At 42.8% G+C, this 20,625-nt stretch overlaps 1 protein-coding gene across 37 annotated transcripts in view; it reads right to left on the reverse strand.

Moving 5' to 3' along the window:
- THRB (thyroid hormone receptor beta) overlaps window positions 1–20,625 on the reverse strand; it is a 380,110-nt gene that overhangs the window by 18,805 nt on the left and 340,680 nt on the right. For all 37 annotated transcript variants that reach the window (XM_067033888.1, XM_067033884.1, XM_067033879.1 and 34 more), the window contains 3 exons: window positions 8,225–8,325; window positions 3,238–3,385; window positions 88–293 (listed from right to left, as the gene is read on the reverse strand). In XM_067033888.1, the coding sequence (XP_066889989.1) occupies window positions 88–293; window positions 3,238–3,385; window positions 8,225–8,325 (455 nt within the window). The remainder of the gene's footprint in view (window positions 1–87; window positions 294–3,237; window positions 3,386–8,224; window positions 8,326–20,625) is intronic.

The raw sequence follows: 20,625 nt of genomic DNA on the forward strand, positions 1-20,625 counted from the left end.
ATCAGATGCAACGAGGACACCAGCATCCCGGATTCTGAGGACCAAACGGAGCGCGCAGAGGTGGAAGCGGAAGGGGCGGGGCCTTACCAGGAACTTCCGCTTCTGCTTCCAGTGGCTGCCTTGGGCGTTGGTGGCCACGTGGGCCTCGGTGACGGTCTTGATGAGCTCCCACTCCTGGTTGGTGGGCTCGGGCTTGTGACCGATGGATCTCTGCAGCTCCTCCCGCCGCCTCTTCTCTCGGTTCTCCTCGATCAGCTTCCTCTTGGCCAGACGCTTGCTGTCGTCCAGGACCACTGGGGGCGGGAGGGACACAGAACAGACACTCCCCAGACACCTGGCTGACCCGCGGGGACTCGGGCCGGTGCATAGCCCGCTCAGGGGGCCTGCGGGGATCACCCTGGGCCATTTCTCCCTTGGCAGCAAACTGCTATGGACGAGCCATCTTCCACCAGTAGCCCCAGCACCAAACTCCTCATGCCTAGCCAGCTTTCTGGAACAAAGATGGGGGCTGGGTGGGGGGTGATGGGGGCTGTACACTGGGCATCTCAGCCTCACGGGGTGAGGCCCTAGATAAGAATGAACCAGAGACAGGTAAAGCCCATCCTACCTATAGGTTCACAGGTGTGTCTGTCTAGCCAATCATCTGAATTCACTCTTAGGGTTTCTGTTCCTTCCCTCCACCCCCCAAATGGCTCTTACTAAGAAGAACTGCAGGTTCAAAAAGTTCTTGAGCAGTAAACAGAGGCTGGCGATCCCTTCTTCAAAGGAAAAAGGAGTCTAACTCTTCATTCGTTTCCTGAAGGCTGATTGGAGTATGGCGGGGCCTAGCTCAGGCCTCACAGGCACTCACTTTGCATTTCTCTCTACCTGGTCAACCCTCAAAGGTGATTAAAGAGCCCAGGCTTTGGAATCTAGAAAGACTCAGGTTTGAATCCCTGTATTACCACATTCTAGCTGTGTGACCTTCGGCAGGTTACTGAGGCTCTCTGAGCTTTCATTTCTTTCCATTTAAAATCCGATCAACGGACTTCCCTGGTGGTCTAGTGGTTAAGACTTCTTTTTCCAATGGAGGGGTTGCGGGTTCCATCCCTGATTAGGGAGCTAAGATCGCACATGCCTCGTGGCCAAAAATCCAAAACATAAAACAGAAGCAATATTGTAACAAATTCAATAAAGACTTTAAAAATGATCTACATCAAAAAATATCTTTAAAAAAATCAGATCAATAATACCTACTTTGCAGGGTATCAGTGTGATAATGTACTACACATGCTCAGAAAGTAGAGCCATGACTTTTATCATTTATGCAAAAGGGAAATAAGAAGGGCAGGTAACAAGAAACCTATATTTCTGTGGTTAACTTCCAAAACGAAACCATTTCACCAGACTCTCAGTAGCTCTCAGTGGCATGGAAAGACTCAGGTTTCGTACTACAGAGTCATAGGGTTTTACCACTGGAGGGTCCTCAGCTCTTATCTAGTGCAACTCCCTCCTTCACAGAGGAGGAAGGAGATCATGACTTCCTTAAAGTCAAACAGCAAGTTCATGGCAGAGCCAAGGCAAGACCCAGGACCCCTGACTGTGGTCCTACAATATCACTGTCCTAGGGCCATTTCTTGAGGAAGCCGTGACCCGGTAGGGAAAGAAAAAAAAGCAAATGTAGCAGAGGAAGAGAACCAGAGGTGCCTGGCAAATCCACAAACAGAAGAATGAAACCCCAATCATGGAGTTGTGATTGGATCATCAGAGTCAAGGGAGCACTTAGACATGTGGGCACGATGGGTGAGCCCTGTGAAGTCATGATTCACTCCTTAAGGGAGACGAGGAATGGGCTACACTCATAACCTCACTCCCCAAATGCTTCCCTGGTGCCAGGGATCGTGGCATTGGATGTGCGTTATCTAATTTATTCCTGAAAACCACCTGTGGGGCTGGCGATAACTTCACACAAGGAAACTGGAATTTAAGTCTGATGGGCACACAGCTAGTAAGTGGCAGGCCTGGGACTCCAACAGCTTTTCTGATTATAAAACCTGAGCTCTTGTAATGCTTCACAAGCAAGCAAGGTGCACTCAAATTTCCACCCAGTGTAGATCAACACTGAGTTTTTAAACTTCATCAACATTCATATCTTTAACTTCTTAATAAAACAGTGCAATGGACGTTCAACCGGTCACTCATTTCCATAGAACCTTAGCAGGCATTTTGTTGGCAATCGCTAAAAGCCTTTCAAAGATCAAGACAAAGAACTCAGCCAGAGGTGAAGGATTTAAACCAGGGTTTCCAGCCTCATGCCCAGACACAACCCTCCTCTTTTTTTTAGAAAAAAAGATTCCTCTTTCTGTCTTCTTTAATGGGCAAACCAGGACGTTCCAGAGATTTTTTTGTTTTCGTTCTAGCTGAGAGAACCCTGTTTATCTCATAAATGTAGCTGTGGCTATTTCCTCTTCACAAGGAAAAATCCTCATTGCATTCTTTTTTCTTTCCTTTTCTTTTACTTTAAACTGAAAGTTGGACTCCTTCATTGATGTGCAAAAAATTAATGCAGTGGAAACCAGAAACCCTGATGCCTGGCAAAAGGGAGGCCACATGTTGTGAATGACACGATTCTTATTTCATAATTAGATTAATTAAAGTGACTGGTGTAAATCCCTTGCACAGTGTGGGGAGAAGAGACCCCAACGGCTAATCTCACCACCATATGCTGTGGCACTTTGAAAACTGGGTAGGATGACTTCAGCTTGGAATGTTTTTATGGCCAAAAATATAACAAAAAAACCAACTGCAGAATGAGTCATGCAATAGCACTCAAGTTCACATTCTTCAGAAATTTCTGAACACGATGTTTTCTACCAGTGCCCTGACTCCAAAAGTGTCCACAAAATAAATTCCTGTCTCTGCTTAAATTACATGTTATCGAGGTGGAAGGACAAGACCTCTCATCTGTAACCTCTGTGCAGACAGAGTACTGCTGACTGTCCTGCAAGCATGATGGGGACAATTTAACCTCTGTCCCTCACCCATCACCTGGATGCCCTCGGAGTCAGGAGTTGATGGGGAAGGTAGGATGGAGACCGCCCAGCTATGGCTGGGAGTGAGGGTCCCTGAGAATGCTGGGTGCTCTCCCTCTGTCCACATGCGTTCCTGCTTTCTTTCCTGCCTGGGTGATTTCCTTGAACCAACCTTTTCCCCAGTCAACACTCCTTGAATATGAAGCAAAGGAAGAAGGTTACTTACAATCTGTTGCCATGCCAACGTAGATGCATTTTTTAAAGCGACATTCCTGGCACTGATTTCTTGTAACTTTGTCTATGACACATTTTCCTTCATATTTACAGGAATAGGATGGATGGAGATTTTTCTGAATGGTTCTTCTAAAGAAACCCTACATGAAAAAGAAAGACCCAAGACAACCCTTTCATATTTTCTAGAAATAAGTGACTCCAGCATTTTGTATCTTCCTGACTGTGATGGATGGTTTTAGACCTTACCTCTGTACGGGCGGGCCTATAGCTCTACCTATTCAAATATAGGGCAGTTGGCCCAAAGTGAATCTAAATAATTCTAAATCTGAGGGAGATGTCAGAGGCTATGGAGTCTCTTCTTATCTTTTTGGCATTTACTCAAGGCTAACGGGAAGATCTCATGTTCGCGTTTATGTTTTCTAAATGATGAGTCATATAAATAAATAATATTATTTCATGCCATAATTGTGTTGCTAAATGAAGCTCTGAAGAGGTTTGCTACACTTTATACTGGAGAAATAAGAGCTGAATACTTGTGATGCCCTATTAATTAGTTAATTTAATCATTTAGTATTTAAAGGGACGCATTAATTGCCTTTAGAGATTTGGTTTAATTCTGGTTTTCAACTCTTTTGAGATGGCCATGACCAGCTCAGATAGCCCTTGAAACAACAGTCCTTGGGGAGGAGAAAATTCCAAGTTCTTTACCAAATATTTCCCAGAGCTCATGGCACTGGAGTTTTCCTTTCCTAGCACCCTTTTTCTCCAATATCTGTAGACATGAACCCTAAAGTTCAATGTTTCTTCTTGTCTCAAGGCATGGGAGAGGGCCACCTGAGAATACAATGCAGTTCCAGGCTTTGGTGACTTACATAACATCCTCAAGGCTGTGTCATATGAGAACCTTTCTGGACATGATAAGTCTGGTAGGAATTTATAACGGCAGAAAGCATGTATTGTGAGGGGCGCATTGCAAAGTGCTGCAGACAAGTGCCATGGCCTCTGTCTCCCCCACAACCTTCTGAGGTCAGTATTCTTAATATCTCCGCTGTGGGGATTAAAAAACTAAGCCTTAGACAGGTTAAATCACTTGCCCCAAATCACATGGAAAGTACATGCTGGAACTCGGCCTGGAACCCAGGAGTTGGCTTACATGATATAGATTGAGTCCAATTTTACTGTATTATTTAAATGTTTTAGATGAACATATTATAAACAGTCCCCTCTCACCCACCCCTCAAAATAACCACATCATTTTATGGTTTAGTAGAATAGCAAGGCACGACACATTTTGAAGGATGTGGTCCACTAAACCTTAAAGGGACCTCCAACTTTGTTGCATAAATTGGACGGAAATGCCAGTTCATCTAGGCTAACCTAAATTATAATTACCCCGTTTAACTTGCCCTGGCTTTATGTACTTATACCACTTGCATATTCCTCACTCAGACACAGGAGCTCTTCCTTGTAATGAAAAGGTCCAAGGTAGGATTTTCTACTGGGCATAGCAGAATAAAATGGAAAAATGACAGCAGTAACTGAAACTCATAGACTTGGTTTCAGGGCATGTTTGCAAACCCCTGATACTACTATTGTTCAATTCCTAACAGAAGAACTGTCATATTGTATTTGGCTTTGCATCCTTAAACACTGAGTCCATTAGTTTGAATGACATCGATGAACTGCCCTAAGATTCCCTAAAGCACACACGAGTCAGCTGCTGACATGTGTTTCCCGGGTGTTCAAGGTGGGCGGTCCTGCCAAAGCTTGGATGTCAGGGCCTGCACAGAATGAAAAACAAGCTGCCCCCACTCCTCTACCCTATCCCCCTCCCTCCAATCCACCCTTCAAGGGTTACACTTGCTTGAAAGACAGAAGAAACTCAGAGATTCTAGCAAGGAGACATATGTCACAGACAGGGAGGAGGGGGGACTGTCTAGCATCCTCTTTCTGGAGGATGCAAAGCGACCTAAGTCCGGGGCCTCCAGTGAGCATGACTGCTGCTCTGAAGATGGGAAATCGTTACTGTGGAGCTGGGAGACCTTTTCTCCCCCATCTGCTCACGCTGGCTTGTGTTCTGGGTGGCGGGAGCCTACTGGGGAGTAAGACAACAGGAAGGTGGGAACAGCTTATATACCAGATGCAGAGGTAACGTTCATTTCTCCAAAAAGGCTAGTCTGAGCTTTTACAAAGAATGAATGAAATAACTTATACTTGGCTTATTTGGAAAAAATGTTGAGGTAGCAGGCTTTGCTATTCATAGTGCCATCTTTTCTGTGGCTTATCTTGCTGTCTTCTCGGACACTTCATGGACCAAATCCCTTTTAAGATGTTGGCCTTCCCTAAGCTATGCTAAAAACATATTTTCCCACGTGAAGGGACCACTTTATGTGAGTAAATGTTAAAGATGGTAGGTCCCTTAATTTTAAAAAGGGACAAAAATTAATTTTGGGATGTGTACTTGGTTAGAAAATACTTAACAGAATCTACTCATAAAAAGCTCTTTTTAGCAGTGAGCTGACAAAAGAGATGTCCCAGGGACTGAATAAGAACATATCTTTCATTGATGATGTGTGGGTGAGTGGAGGTTTTGCTTTATAAATCAACATCAGACTCGTTTCTCTGCATTTTGAGAAGAACTGGATCCATTCCTTAGTGGTCCAAAATGACGTACTAATCAGTGCTACAAGGAACTGTCACCCTCCCAGTTCAATATTTGGGCAACTGTTAAAAAAGCTTAGAGTCTCTCTTTAAAAAGTGATTTACCCGGGGCAGTGTCAACATTCTTTCTACAAAAGATGCATGAAAACTGGCCCATCACAACAGACGAAACATCTTCAAAAGATTTCCACTGTCTTCAGGGCAGAAACAGGCAAAAAAGATTCTCCCTCTACACACTAGGAGTATGGGGTAAAAATACTTGCAAATTACAGGCTTGAGTAAACAAGATGTGAAGCGCAACTTTTTTCACCTTTGGCCATTTTTCAAAACTGTGTTTCATTTGACCACCTCTTTTGTCTTTTTCCAAGACACTGTCCTTACATTAAATGATCTGTGTAACCGCCCTAGGAAGGCTTTCTGATTTTATGATTGGGGCTATCCTGGAAACAGGATTCTGATCCGAGACAAAGGCACCAGGGCTGAGAAATCTAGCTTTCTGCTACATGATTGATTCTTTTAAGTAAACCTCAGCTGAATCAGGCCCCAAACATCCTGTGATCTTGGGATAAGAGGGTAGTAGATTTCTTGATCATCATGAAGACATACCTAAGTCAGAGACACGTATTAATAGGTTAATAAGCTTGGTTCTCCTTTGTTTAAGTCAATCGCTAATGATCATTAAGTCCTCTGTAAGGCACATTTGGTCTTCAGAGTAACTTTGGGAGTTGAGTAATAAATGGAATTGTCATTAGAGTCTCCCCCAGAATTCAAAATTTGTCATTAAAAACTGATTTGAGAGAATCTCAACGCTGCATAATCAGGTAGGTAAAAGCCTTATGAACTGGGGCTAATTTAGAAAAAAGACCCATTTGAATTAGTAAGCTTTTGGAATGAGAGAAAGTATCTAAACTCATGCAGTTTTATTACTTTCAAAGCAAGCTGATAGAATTGGGCTTTCAAGAGACAGTCTGCAAGTGTCCCAGTTAATAAACAGCTGCAACTTATTTGTAATTAATTCCATTAAACTCCTTAAGACATTATTTCCACAGATGTAATAGCAAACTTTAGCTGAGTCTTTGTTAAAAGGTGACACATTCTATATCAAAGGGGCCTGGATGAATGAGAACATACTACATCACATTCCAAAATAAGTTTTGCCTTGAGATCTTGAAAATGACCTCTTTTCAATGGATAGATCATCTCAACACATCAGTAGGCTACATGTTTCCTAATTTCGTGCACAAAAAGTAGGGAGTTTGCATGGAAAATCTTCCACCAGGGAAATGAGACAGGTTGCTATGAAACAGACCTAACGTGTTGATTTTGGTGGTTTAGGGTCAAAGGTTAGGAGAAAAGAGGGTAGTAAGAAGGAGGAAAGGAGAGGAGGGAGTGAGGTGGGTGACGGAGGGGGAAAGACGGACTTGTTTTATAAACATTAATACGATTTTTGCTCTAGGGTTCATATCTTCTGATAATTTAGTTTAAAACATAGAAGGTAAATAAAACATTCAACAAAAAATTAAAGCCTTTCTCTGACTTACTACCTCCTTTATAAAACATTAGCTGAACGCATTGGGTTCAGCTTTGTTTACCTTTATAGTGGACTTTATTTTCTAGGCTAGGCTGTTGGACCAAAACATGTTTGCCAGAAACTCATCTTCACTTTGATAATGAAAATGTAAGTAGGCAAATTCAGGTTCACTTTTGGGAGGTAAACTGTTGATCACTGGTGTCTTCTTGTCAAGTGTCTCCTGAAGATGGGTCTGGAGAGTGTGTAATTAGCTGATGGACGACCAGAATTTACTTACTGCAGGCTGTGCCATAAGCCAGTTTGGATAATTTCAGAATATAATTGAACCTAAGTAGCCTCAAAGATATTCCCTAATGGAACCCTTAAAAGTGAGCAAATTCTCTCAGAGTCACACTGGCAAATAGCTTGTGGTTGGAGTGAACTCTGTCTCCTTAAACAGTGGAGATAAAACAGGAGGAGAAATGGTTATTTCTTGGGATGATAGTATGTTATAAAATATCTATGCATTTTTAAACTCATAGGGAGGCTTTTATTAATTTCTTCTCATTTGATCAATTTTCTCCCTGTCTAAAACACCAGACCTCACACTGTCCCACAACTTCATCGAGTTATTTTTGGTTTGGGGAGAAAAAAATTCAGTTCTTGAATACTCCCCCCAAAATGAAGAGGATGAACACAGGCCCTGAATGTGGGAATTTGGCTCTAATAGGAACTTAAACTTCAGGTTGCATTCTGGAGGACTCCTGGAAGGGGCTGGATCGGGGCTCACTGGCCCCAGGGCAGTTACCTTGCAGCCTTCACACGTGATGCACCGGTAGTGGTAGCCGGTGGCTTTGTCACCACACACGACACATAGCTCGTCCTTGTCTAAGTAACTGGGGATGTAGCCTGTGAAGAAGGAAAGAAGAAGCGTGTGAGAGAACAATATCATGTTAAAGACACACCATAGCCCGGAGGAGGACCAGGAGAGGACAGGAGGAAGGTGAATGAGGAGGCAGGGCTGACTTGTTCTGTACATTTTAATACAATTTTTGCTTTACAGTTTACATCTTGTGATCATTTAGTTTTAAATATGCAAGGTAAGGAAAACATTGAACAAGAAAACATTTTAAAAAGTGACCTAATACACTTTCTCAGTATCTTATATTTCCCTAGGACCTCAGTTCACATTTACAGAGTTAACATTAGGCCCGGGATTTTGGAATGCCTTAGAAACAGGTGCGCTCACTCTTGCTGTGCAGGTGGAAACAGGCCCCGAGGCTCTTGGCAGCCAATGGATGTGGCAGAGAGGCCGGGATTTTTTAAAAAATTTATTTATAAGTGGATTTATCATTTTTGTTATACATAACATTATGGGTAATTATTAAAAAGAAAGTATAAGATCTCTCAAGAGCAACCTGTTCTTTGCTCCTGAAAGGATTGGTACCCATTTTCACAGCCCAATCACTAATTTAGATTACTAAACAGGGGAAACAGTTTCTTTTCTTCTTCCTAACACTGTAATACAATAGATTCCTGATTAGACCTTAGAATCACCCTGTTTAAAATGATTGAATCTTAGAATCAACTGTTTAAAAATACTGAATCTGAGAGACCAATCCCCAGAGAATCTTATTTCAATGGCTTTAGGGTGTGGAAACATAGGCATTGAATTTCCTAAAAGCTCTCTGGGTGATTCTAATGTACATCTAGAATTGCGAATCCCTGGGCCTGGGCTTATATGGAGAGATCCAGAGAGGCTGGGATTTGAGACACCTGGGGTGCTCTGGATAACACAGCCTCTTTCAAAAGGCTTATTTCTGAACTTGTTCTTAGGGGACTTGATCCACTTTGGAACCAAGGCAGCATGCAATAAATTCAGAAAACTTTATAGCTGGAAAGGTCCTGGGAGAGCAGGTAGTTTTGAGGTGAACAGGCCTTCAGAGGTTTGGCCTTCCTCAGGCTCACACTAGAAATTAACAGCAGAGACTAAAATCCAGATCTCCTGACTTCCAGCCCTCCAGGTTAAGTTATGTTGGTCTTTTTCTAAAAATAGACAGTTAACTTTAGGTAGAATGAATAAGGCCATCGGAAAAAAAAAAAGATTCTGCAAACTTGTGATATTATGATAGCACAACCAAACACCACTGGCAGTTCCTCAAAAGGTTAAACACAAAGTGACATATAACCCAGCAATTCCACTCTGAGGTATATGCCCAAGAGAACTGAAAACATGTATCCATACAAAAACTCATACATGAAGATTCAAAGCAGCATTATTCATAAAATTCAAAATGTAGAAACCACTGAAATGTCCATCAAATCATAAATGGATAAACAAAATGTGGTAAATTTAGTTTGGAGATGTGCGTGAGAAGGCTGAGGATCTCGGCTTGGGTTTCTGAGAGAGGTGGCAATGCAGACACAGGAGCCCAAACTTCCAGCCTCATGAAAACTGCCTTAGAAAGTTTGAACTTCGGTATAAAAAAAACAAAAAACAAACAAACAAAAAAACAAACCAAAATTCCACTCAGATGAACACTGAGACGTCCAGATTCAAGTGCATCTAAGACTTAGTGATCTGCGGACACGCACACTCACCAATCAACTGGATTCGGTCCCACTTTCTTTGATGGCTCTCATCACTGGGTTTACTTGAGTGGCACGGGGCTAAGGACAGCTTAAGGGAGATGCCATGCTCCCACAGCAGAGAAATGAAAATCACTACGTCCAGGCAAGTTTGGTTGAGGTGCCATCACCAAAAGGGGAGATCTGAAGTCTGAATTTTATACACCTTGCTCAGCTGTCTACTTTGGTCTATAAAAACCACTATTCATTACACTCAAAAAGAGTCTTTGCTTGCTGGTTAGGTCTCCTCTTTACGTGATCATAAACCCCAAATCCCAAGCTGGTATGCCACTGTCCACTAGGTAACTGATGGTGCTCAAGTTTAAGGAGAAATACTAATAAAATCTACGGGAAAACTCACGGGGCATTGATTTATTCCAAATACAGTTTTGGGAATAAAGAAATCCATAAAGGGCTTCCCTGGTGGCGCAGTGGTTGAGAGTCCACCTGCCGATGCAGGAGACACGGGTTCGTGCCCCGGTCTGGGAAGATCCCACGTGCCGCGGAGCAACTAAGTCCGTGAGCCATGGCCGCTGGGCCTGCGCATCCAGAGCCTGTGCTCCGCAACGGGAGAGGCCACAACAGTGAGAGGCCCGCATACCACAAAAAAAAAAAAAAAAAGAAATCCATAAAAAGAAACAACATAAAAATTCCAACAGGGCTATGTGTCTAGAGAACCAACTAGTTATCAAGTGTGTAGAATTGCGGGGAGAGTCATCGTGAAAATGGTCAGAAATACTCTGGACCTAACTCACATTTTCCAGTGGTCAGCCTTTAGGAATCAAAAACAATGTGTATATTAGTTCCTAATAAAGTCCAGAGTTTTTAAATAAAAAATTACACGAGTAATACAATTCATTGTAGAAAAACTAAAAGACATAAATTAGCAAAAAACAGACTAACCTATCAACTTTCTACCACAGAGATAATCACTGTAGCATTTTGGTTTCTACATCGTAGATTAGTATGTTTGTGCGTGCACATATGTGTGTGTGTGCATTGAAACACATACTCATAAAACACAAAGTAACTTTTATTTTTAATTTATTTTTTACTTAAAAACTTTTTAAATTTTTTGGCTGCGCCACGTGGCCTGTGGTATCTTAGTTCCCCCACCAGGGATCGAACCCGTGCCCCCTGATTTGGAAGTGCGGAGTCTTAACCACTGGACCACCAGGGAAGTCCCACAGAGTAACTTAGCTAACAAAGTAATCCAGTGATTAAAGCACGCACCTCCTGTTAAAGGCAGATGGAAAATACATATCCATGTTGTCAGGAAACTACATTTTTTAAAATTAAATTTTCTTACTGAAGTATAGTTGCTGTACAATATTATATAAATTACAGGTGTACAATATAGTGATTCACAATTTTTAAAGGTTATACTCCATTTATAGTTATAAAATATTGGCTATATCCCCCATGTTGTACAGTATATCCCTGTAACTTATTTTAATACCTAACAGTTTGTTCCTCTTACTCCCCGACCTCCATCGGGTCCCTCCTCCTTCCCTCTCCCCACTGGTAACCACTAGTTTGTTCTCTATATCTGTGAGTCTGCTTCTTTTTTGTTATATTCACTATTTTGTTGTATTTTTTAGATTCCACATGTAAGTGATCTCATACAATTTTTGTCTTTCTCTGTCTGACTTATTTCACTTAGCATAATGCCCTCCAAGTCCATCCACGTTGTTACAAATGGCAAATTTTCATTCATTTTTACGGCTGAGTAGTAATCCATTGTATATACATACCACATCTTCTTCACCCATTCATCTGTTGATGGGCACTTAGGTTGCTTCCATGTCTTGGCTATTGCAAATAATGCTGCTATGAACATTGTGGTGCATGTATCTTTTCGAATTAGTGTTTTTGTTTTATTCTGGTGTATACCCAGGAGTGGAATTGCTGGGTCATATGGTAGCTCTATCTTTAGTTTTTTAAAGGGATCTCCATACTGTTCTCCATAATGGTTGTACCAATTTACGTTCCCACCAGCAGTGTAGAAATGTTCCTTTTTCTCTACATCCTCACCAACATTTGTTATCTGTGTTCTTTTTCATCATGGGCATTCTGACAGGTGTGAGGTGATATCTTCTTGTGGTTTTGATCTGCATTTCCCTGATAGTGATGTTGAGCATCTTTTCACGTGCCTGTTCACCATCTGCATAGGAAAGCTACATCTTGATCTCTTACAACTAGAGGTTATATACGGTTGAGCAAAGACCTTTGGGTTCTTGGTATCAGGTGCAGATGGCAGAGAGAAGGGAGAGAAACTGCAGGTCTTTTCCTTCTAATCTCATGTTTGGGAACAAACTGTACTGCAGTTGGACACTGTGTTGCTTGAGGGACATGCCTTGGGAGGGCCGGAGAATATCCACTAGAGTTAGGAAGAAGCAGGACCCTTGCCATCTCGCCCCCTACCTCACCACTACCAGCCTGCTTTACTCTTTGGTGTTGGCAGTAGGACACTGAAGTTTTCTCTTCTCTGTAGCTCAGCAATTTATGTAGATGGTTGAACTGTTTGGCCTTTAAAGTTCCTGTGGACCCTGGAATCCAGTGATAATTCAATGTATGAGTGGAATGGGCTCCTTCTGTTTTCTTTTTTTTAATATAAATTTATTTATTTATTATTTGTTTTTGTCTGCGTTGGGTCTTCATTCCTGCACGCGGGCTTTCTCTAGTTGCAGCTGGTAGGACTACTCTGTTGTGGTGCGCGGGCTTCTCATTGCAGTGGCTTCAGTAGTTGTGGCACAGGGTCTCAGTAGCTGTGGCTCGTGGGCTCAGTAGTTGTGGCTCGTGAGCTCTAGAGCTCAGGCTCAGTAGTTGTGGCACACAGGCTTAGTTGCTCCACGGCATGTGGGATCTTCCCGGACCAGGGCTCGAACCCATGTCTCCTGCGTTGGCAGGCGGATTCTTAACCACTGAGCCACCAGGGAAGTCCCTCCTTCTGTTTTCTGACTGCTAGTCTGAAGCGTGGTTTGCTTTGTTCTCTTATTTCTCCTACATTATTTTCTTGGTGGGTGAATGAATAGGTGATTAACTATGTCTTTAGTTAAATCATCAAAACGTCTACACAAACATCTACTTAAGTTGGTAGCAGTTGCTTACGTGATCTCACTAGTGCACCCCACGCATCTCTTTCTTTTCTCTAAAATATTAATTCAGAAGCATCTTATTTACCCAGAACAGTCACCACAAGCAATGATACATCAATCATTATACCTAAGTCCATTATCCATCATTAAATAACTGTCACCAGTGAGTGAAATCCCACACATAGTGAATAGGTAGGTGGGGATTCTCTTAAGGTTACAGCATGTACTTGACAACATCACATGGTAACCAGTTCTCCTAGAGAACTTAACCACTGCTTGCTCTTCTGTCTCAGGGTCTCCATCCTTTTGCTTTTTCATGCTCCCCAAATGAGTCACATGCCAGCCAATATGCCCAGCCAAGGAAAATATATGCTGCCAGGAGTGCTTACTCATGGAATGTCAGTATCGTGTTCTGCCTGGAAACAAATATGAGAAGCACATCCTGGAGGCCTGGCTGCTCACCTGAGAATTGCATCTGCAAGATGTCCCAGGTGACTATTAAAGAAGCGTGGTTAATCACGCCCGAAAACAGGTAAGGCCCATGACTATTTGTGATAGTGCAAGGATGATATATTTTGCCCAGCTTTTACATTCTCAGATGCGTTATTTCTTAGACTAATAAACCATGCTGTCACTTTATCAAGCCTATTATCATGAAAGCAAACTCCACCTGTTTGTTCAACAAAGGACTTGGAGATGTTTTTAGTGGACACTTGGAAACGTCTGATTAATTGCTAAATATTACCCTGCATGTAAAATAGGTTGACATGATAAAAAATTACTAACATTATCTTTTTTTACCTTTCTTGCTAGGAGCTTTATCAAGACCTAATTCACATACCATACAATTCAATAGCTTTTAATATGTTCACAGAGTTGTGAAATCATCACCACAATCAATTTTAGAACATTTTCATCATCCCCCTAAGAAACCTTGTACCTTCAGAAGTCACTCCCTATCCCTCCCATCTCCTCCACCTGCTCTGCCCTAAGCAACCACTAATCTGTTTTCTGTTTCTACAGATTTGCCTATTCTCGACATCTCATACAAATGGAATGGTACAACGTGTATTCTTTTGTGACTGGCTTTTCACTTAGCACAATGTTTTCGAGGTTTACCCGTGTCATTGGTAACAGTAATTTTTAAAAATTTCATCCTCAGAGGGACTTGTATGTGGAAGGAAAGTTGTGTGCGCATTTGCGCTAGAAATCATGCAACAGGGCGCAAGCTTGCCTTCTTGGTTTGCACTGAATGCAATTCACCTGGTTTCCCATGAATGGGTAAAATCAGAAGGCTGGCTAGTTTAACTCTTTTGAGTGAATTATAACAGCATCTCAGGTCCTAGGAGAAGAAACACTGGCCCCTCCCTTGTCACGCTGGCAGACACACAGTCCTTAGGAATAGAACATAAGGCAGATCTTGGGGGCAGGTGTAAAGGAGGAGGAGCTGCTTAGGCAGGTCAAGCCAGCAGAAGTGGAGAGGAGGTGAGCTCAGAGACCATTTCCAACCTGGCTAATCTTTCCTTCTGTGTCAGACCACTTGCCTAGCACAACCAGTCCTGGCATCTAAAAGGAGCAGTGGTTATTATTGGTGGGGGGGGAATCCTTTGGGCAGTTCAGAAAAGTACTGATTCATGGAGAAGTTAGTGCTAAGAACCCTGAGTGGTTTGGGTCAGGCTATCGGATGAGAATATATTTTCACACCCTGAAGGAAGCTAAACCATTAGCAAGTTTAGTCTTTTTTTCCAATTTTTTTTTCACATCTTTATTGGACTATAATTGCTTTACCATGGTGTGTTAGTTTCTGCTTTATAACACAATGAATCAGCTATACATATACATATGCTCCCGTATCTCTTCCCTCTTGCGTCTCCCCTTTTTTTCCAATTTTAATGGAACGTCTTCAAATCATCCCACAGCTCAGGCCCTTCTGATTTAAGCTTTTTTTTCCCCACTGGCACCTTCTTCCTGATGTCATTTCTTTATATAGTTAAAAAATCTTGAAGAGTTCATTGCTTAGCTTTTTCCTAAGATACGAAACCTGACTCTTATTATATGTAATTCTTGGTACTAGATAATGTTTTGCATCACATTAATATTTAACCCTCTGATAAACACTATATCCATCCATCCATCCATCCACCCATCCATCTATCCATCCATCTGCTTAACAGCCATGTATGGCTGTGTGTAAGAAATGGAGTTCAAACTTGAAGCAGTGTTAAATTTAAAGGTGTTCTTTCATTGCTGTCTGCAAATTCCCAGTAGAGCTACCCAGAGGCTCCCATTCATGAAATCTTTCTTCAGAACAGCACCATCTCTCCGCTTTTCCCCGCATGGCATCACTGAGCATCTTTGCTCCATACCTTGAAAGCTGGGAAGCCCCAGCTTGTGGGATCTTAGTTCCCCGACCAAGGATTGAACCTGGGCCATGGCAGGGGAAGCACCGAGTACTAACCACTGGACCGCCAGGGAATTCCCAATCAGTTCCTGTTTTCTAACCTGTTTAGGGTTAGAAAGGTAAAGTGTATTAGAAGAATGGGGAGGGACTTCCCTGGTGGCTCAGTGGTTAAGAATCCGCCTGCTAACGCAGGGGACACGGGTTCGAGCCCTGGTCTGGGAAGATCCCACATGCCGCAGAGCAACTAAGCCTGTGCGCCACAACTACTGAGCACACGTGCCACAACTACTGAAGCCCATTTGCCTAGAGCCCGTGCTCTGCAACAAGAGAAGCCACCGCAATGAGAAGCCCGCACACCACAACTAGAGAAAGCCTGAGTGCAGTAACAAAGACCCAACGCAGCCAAAAAAAAAAGAATGGGGAAAGGGGGAGAGCAGACAGGGTCATCAGAAACGGGCACCGTGGCTGCCTCTGATTTTGCTTTGAGAGTCAATTTATGGCATCAGACTTACACAGAAGCATCCACAGTTGTTTCATGCCCTGCATGTTTGAGAAAAATGGGTGCCTTTCTAAAATCTGAATATCCATTCAGAATGAGACTCAAGGCTCTAGATCTAAAAATGTGGGGTACCAGCTCTTCAGCATGATGTCAGGAAGGGAAGGAGCAAATGGGTTTGTCATCAGGATGACGTCATTGTTGTTCTAAGCTGCACTGGGTTCCTGAAGGCATCCCTGCGGCCGCTTAAATGTGCACTTCACAGAGTGGGAAGTATAGGAGGTTACCGCCTTCGTGTGCTTACGATCTAGACAGAGTTGACGTAAACGAGCCTATAAGATGAAAAGCACCCGATCCAGACCATGGGAATGATCTCTAACACATATATGTAAGTAGCAATGTTTCAGGTACATATGTATATGTATGTTCAAGTGTACTCCATTTTGAAACGATTCAATGTACAAAGATCTAAACTCTTAAATTTGAAAGCCAAGAAGGGATTTTTCACATGACACAAAGAACCTTTACAAAAGATCCTTTATTTCAGATGTTCTCTAAATATTAAGTGCTTTTAATGCAGTAGTTCTCAACTGAGGGTGATTTTGCCCCCCAAGGGGACACGTGGCAATATCTCGAGACACTGTTGGTTGTCACAACTGGGTGAGGGGGCCAGGGATGCCGCTGAGCATTCTACAAGGTGCAGTTCAGCCCCACGACAGAGAATATCTGGCCTCAAAAGTCATTCGCGCCAAGATGGAGAAACTCTGGTTTAATACACATTGTATATATTTTATTTTCCTCAAAAAGAGGTGATTTACACAAATGATTCAGCACTATTATATTACGCAAGGGATACTTGTCTTTGAAGTCAGGGCTGGTCAGGAGCAGGGCTTTTGGAGAGAATACGGTGCTGGTTAAATAGAAGAGGCTGATGAGCTGTGAGCTGAATCAGTGACCTGAAGTGATGCAGGCTGAGAAGGGCAGGGTGCACACTGGGGTGTGGCTGGGAAAAAAGTATCATTGGTTCAGGGATGGGGGGCAGGATGGCTGAGAGAGGAGACTGGCTGAGATTTCTGGAACAGAGTGTATGGGAGGAAGCACGAAACCAGAATCCAGACGGAACTCTCTGGGGCAGGGAAGAGGTGGTGGAGTTCGTGTTTGATCCAACAGGTCATGGAAAGGGTCTGAACATTTGAGGGTGGGTGGAGAGGGCAGGGAGGAACTGCCACCGAGTGACCAGAAGCAGAGGCTCTGGGGGAGAAGAGGGGGGACACGCAGAGAAGAGGACAGGATGGCATGGCGGGCAGTTTCTGTAGACAAGGAACGGGGGTGGGTGGAGTGACCAACCACTCTGGGAGTCTCCTTGGACAACGGAGGAAATTCTCTAAAGCAGCTGGTAGAGAGGGCACTGAGAGGAGCCTGGTACCAAGGACAGCGCACGGAAGCGCCATGGTCATGAGGGTGTGGAAAAGGGAGAATGCAGAGCCTAAGCGAGCACTGGGTGGTATCAGGACAAGGAAGGGGGTCCTAAAAGCTGGCCCAGAGCAGATGGTAGAGCGGGAAGCAACTGGACCTCAGGCTGGATGCACCTGAATGCTGGGAGCTGAGAAAAAAGCTTTGAGTTTGTGGAAACGATTTTGTGGAGGGATGTGAGGTGGTGGACGTGAACCCCCTATGCAGGAAATAGACAGCTCCAACATTCCTTCCCAAGCCTGCCGGCACCTGACTTCAGTTTCTCATAAGACCTTGGATTCTTGCTGTTAGCTTTCATCTCGAGGAGTAGCAGTGGATGCCCGAGGATGGGCATACAATGAAATCTCTGAAGGACGTGCCTTGACAAGACAGGTCCCTGATTCTCAGGAAAGAGAAGAAGGAAGAGTCAGCTCATGCTTTGTCTGCACTTGGACTTGGTTTGGAAATGACGATTGTTCCTTCCTTTGCTTGCATTTCTGGGTGCTGAGATGCACTTTCATGCAACAAATGTGTTTTGTATTTTTTAAAAAATGGTTCTATTATTTTCTGGAGTGGTGTTGACTCTTCATAGCATATGGGTGGCAATGCCCAACTTGAAATCCTTCGTTTACATCAGCATCCTAACAATTACATAAGCATTGCAGAAAAGTCTGCAGTTGCATTAACCTCTTAAGTATTACATTGTAAAGACATGATGCCTACAACACTTGGTTCATTGGGCAGACTGATCGTATATGTGTTTAAATTAAACAAATTCAACTAGAGAGGAAGAGTAGGGGTAGGAGAGACTGGGGAAGAAAGAGGAAGACTGAGAGAGAGAGAGAGAGAGGTAGAGGGGAAATAGTAGGGGAAAGAGACAAAGGGAGGGAGAAGGCGAGAAGGAAGGGTTGAGAAAGAGAAGTTGAGATAGTGTGCCATCATTTCATATTCAAGCTCATGGCAATGGGACTCATGAATCTTCCCTTTTCTGGTCTCCTTTTCTGCCTGCCTCTCACTGGACTGAGTGTGATTCTAGGGTTTAAGGGTACTTGTTTCTCCTGTAACATTTTTTTCAGGGCAGCCCGTGGAACCGCCCTATCCCCAAATCTACTGTATAGCAATTCTTCTTTAACTTTAAAAGAGGCTAAGGAAATTCTAATTAGAGATCGTAGTTCTTTGGGGCTTAACTCTTGTTTTTAATCCATTTCTCATGTCTACACAATTATTCACATACAGTCAACAGAGCTGCAGAACATGAAAAAAGACTTCGATTCCTGACAGCAGGCAGAGGGGCAATGAAAACAGATACAGAAAGGACAGCTGTATGTGGAGTTTCTGCTTCAGGTACGAATATTTCTTTCTGCACTAGTAAGAATGCAGCTGTAAAACAAGCACATGTGCAGTCAAAACCCCAAACGGAACAGGACAAACACACGCCATCTCCTTGATCCTGGCTCAAAACCAGGAAGTTCTTACCCTCTTGGACATGATAACCAACTTGCATACAAACACACTAGCTACCTTTTTGGACATGCCATTCCTGTAAAGATAGTACGGAGAATGTTGAGCAAAAGGATCCTGTGGAGGAGGGTTGCACAGGACAGACACTCCAAGGAAGGATTCTGTTGAAAACAGACCCAGAGGTGAGTTGGCCAAGCTGCCCGCAGAGTGGCCAGACTCAAGCTCTTTTGGGACTTTGGAATGTAACTGGAATTTCTGGTGGAAACAGCCAGCACCCACTGCCAAAAAAAAAAAAAAGATATCGACTTATAGCTCTGCTGAAACCTCTGCCACGAAGGAGAAGTCACAGCACCCTGGCTGCCAATTCCCTTTCCCTCTGTCTGATTTCTAAACTTACTCTCCCCTTCCTCCCTAGCTGGGGCCAGGAACTGGGGCCAGTGGGGCAGAACTGGCTGTGTTGGCTGATTTTAACATAACAAACCATGGCTAGGTTACTTGAAAGATTAAAAAATAAGGAGCTCGTATCTTCTGAGTGATTGGTTGAGTTCTTTTTATTTGTCCCTAACTTTAAAAAATTAAAAATGTCTCTTCTCGTATACTATAGGAAAATTTGACAGACATCACAGTCTGCATTTCAGCCCCTCCCAATGTGAAAATTATACTGCCCCCCCCCCCCTTCTTAAAGTTTTGTTCTAAGTTGGATTCAATGAACTGCATTCTGACTCTTCCTTAATTCAGGTTCTCAGAGCTTCAGGAGCCTGGTAACGTTTTCTCCTCTTGGCTATAAATGTAAAACCATAGAACAACAACACAAAGAGAACTAAATCATTCTGAAGACTGTTATTGAGATAACCAGTCTTGTCACTGGGTTCTGTAGCCTTCCTTTACTTTATCTATGTGTACTTATACACACTTTTTTTAAAACAAGGTGAGGATCATTCTCTACATACTAGAAAACTCCAACTAAAGGCTAGAGAATAAGCCATCCTTAAAAAAATAATGAAAACGTTAAGACAGCTGCATTATTGAAGAGTGTCTAGAGTTGTGACAATGACAAGCACAGACGAAGCAATTATGAATTTCATGAAAATAGATAAAAATCCAATTGGATAATGAGGCCTGCTGCAGTGAACACCTGTTTATTGTCTTAATTTTGCCTTAAGGAGATACTACTGATGTTCTCCAACAACAGCAAAAATCAATAATGGATCAATATGGATAAACGCGTTGGGTCCGACCTTTTGTCCTAAGAGACAGTTGACAGCTGGGTTTAGTTTTACTGGGATTTACTTAAAGACTTGTAACAGTAAATAATGGCGCATTTAAGAATATTTGCCTGCTCTGATTGAGTGAGTTTGGCAGGTGGCAGTGGCCTTTCAATGGCATATGGCTTTGAGAAATTACATCAATATATGCATACAATGTGTCTTAGCCTCTGGTTCATGAGTCAAGTTGATTAGTAAAGAATCACTGGTTTAGCATTTTATAAGCAAATATTCTCCAGCACAGGTGGAAGAAAATACAGTGAAAAGACAAAAGAAGAAAGAGTAAAAGCCTGTAAAGTTTTGCAAGAACTTTTAAGAATAGTGGAATGCCCCAATACAGAGACAGACCAATATTATCTTGAGATCCTACAACATAAGGAAAGGCATATCCAGGCATGTCTAATGAGG

This window comes from Kogia breviceps, chromosome 5 (assembly GCF_026419965.1).
Source record: "Kogia breviceps isolate mKogBre1 chromosome 5, mKogBre1 haplotype 1, whole genome shotgun sequence".
Classification (NCBI taxonomy): Eukaryota; Metazoa; Chordata; class Mammalia; order Artiodactyla; family Physeteridae; genus Kogia; species Kogia breviceps.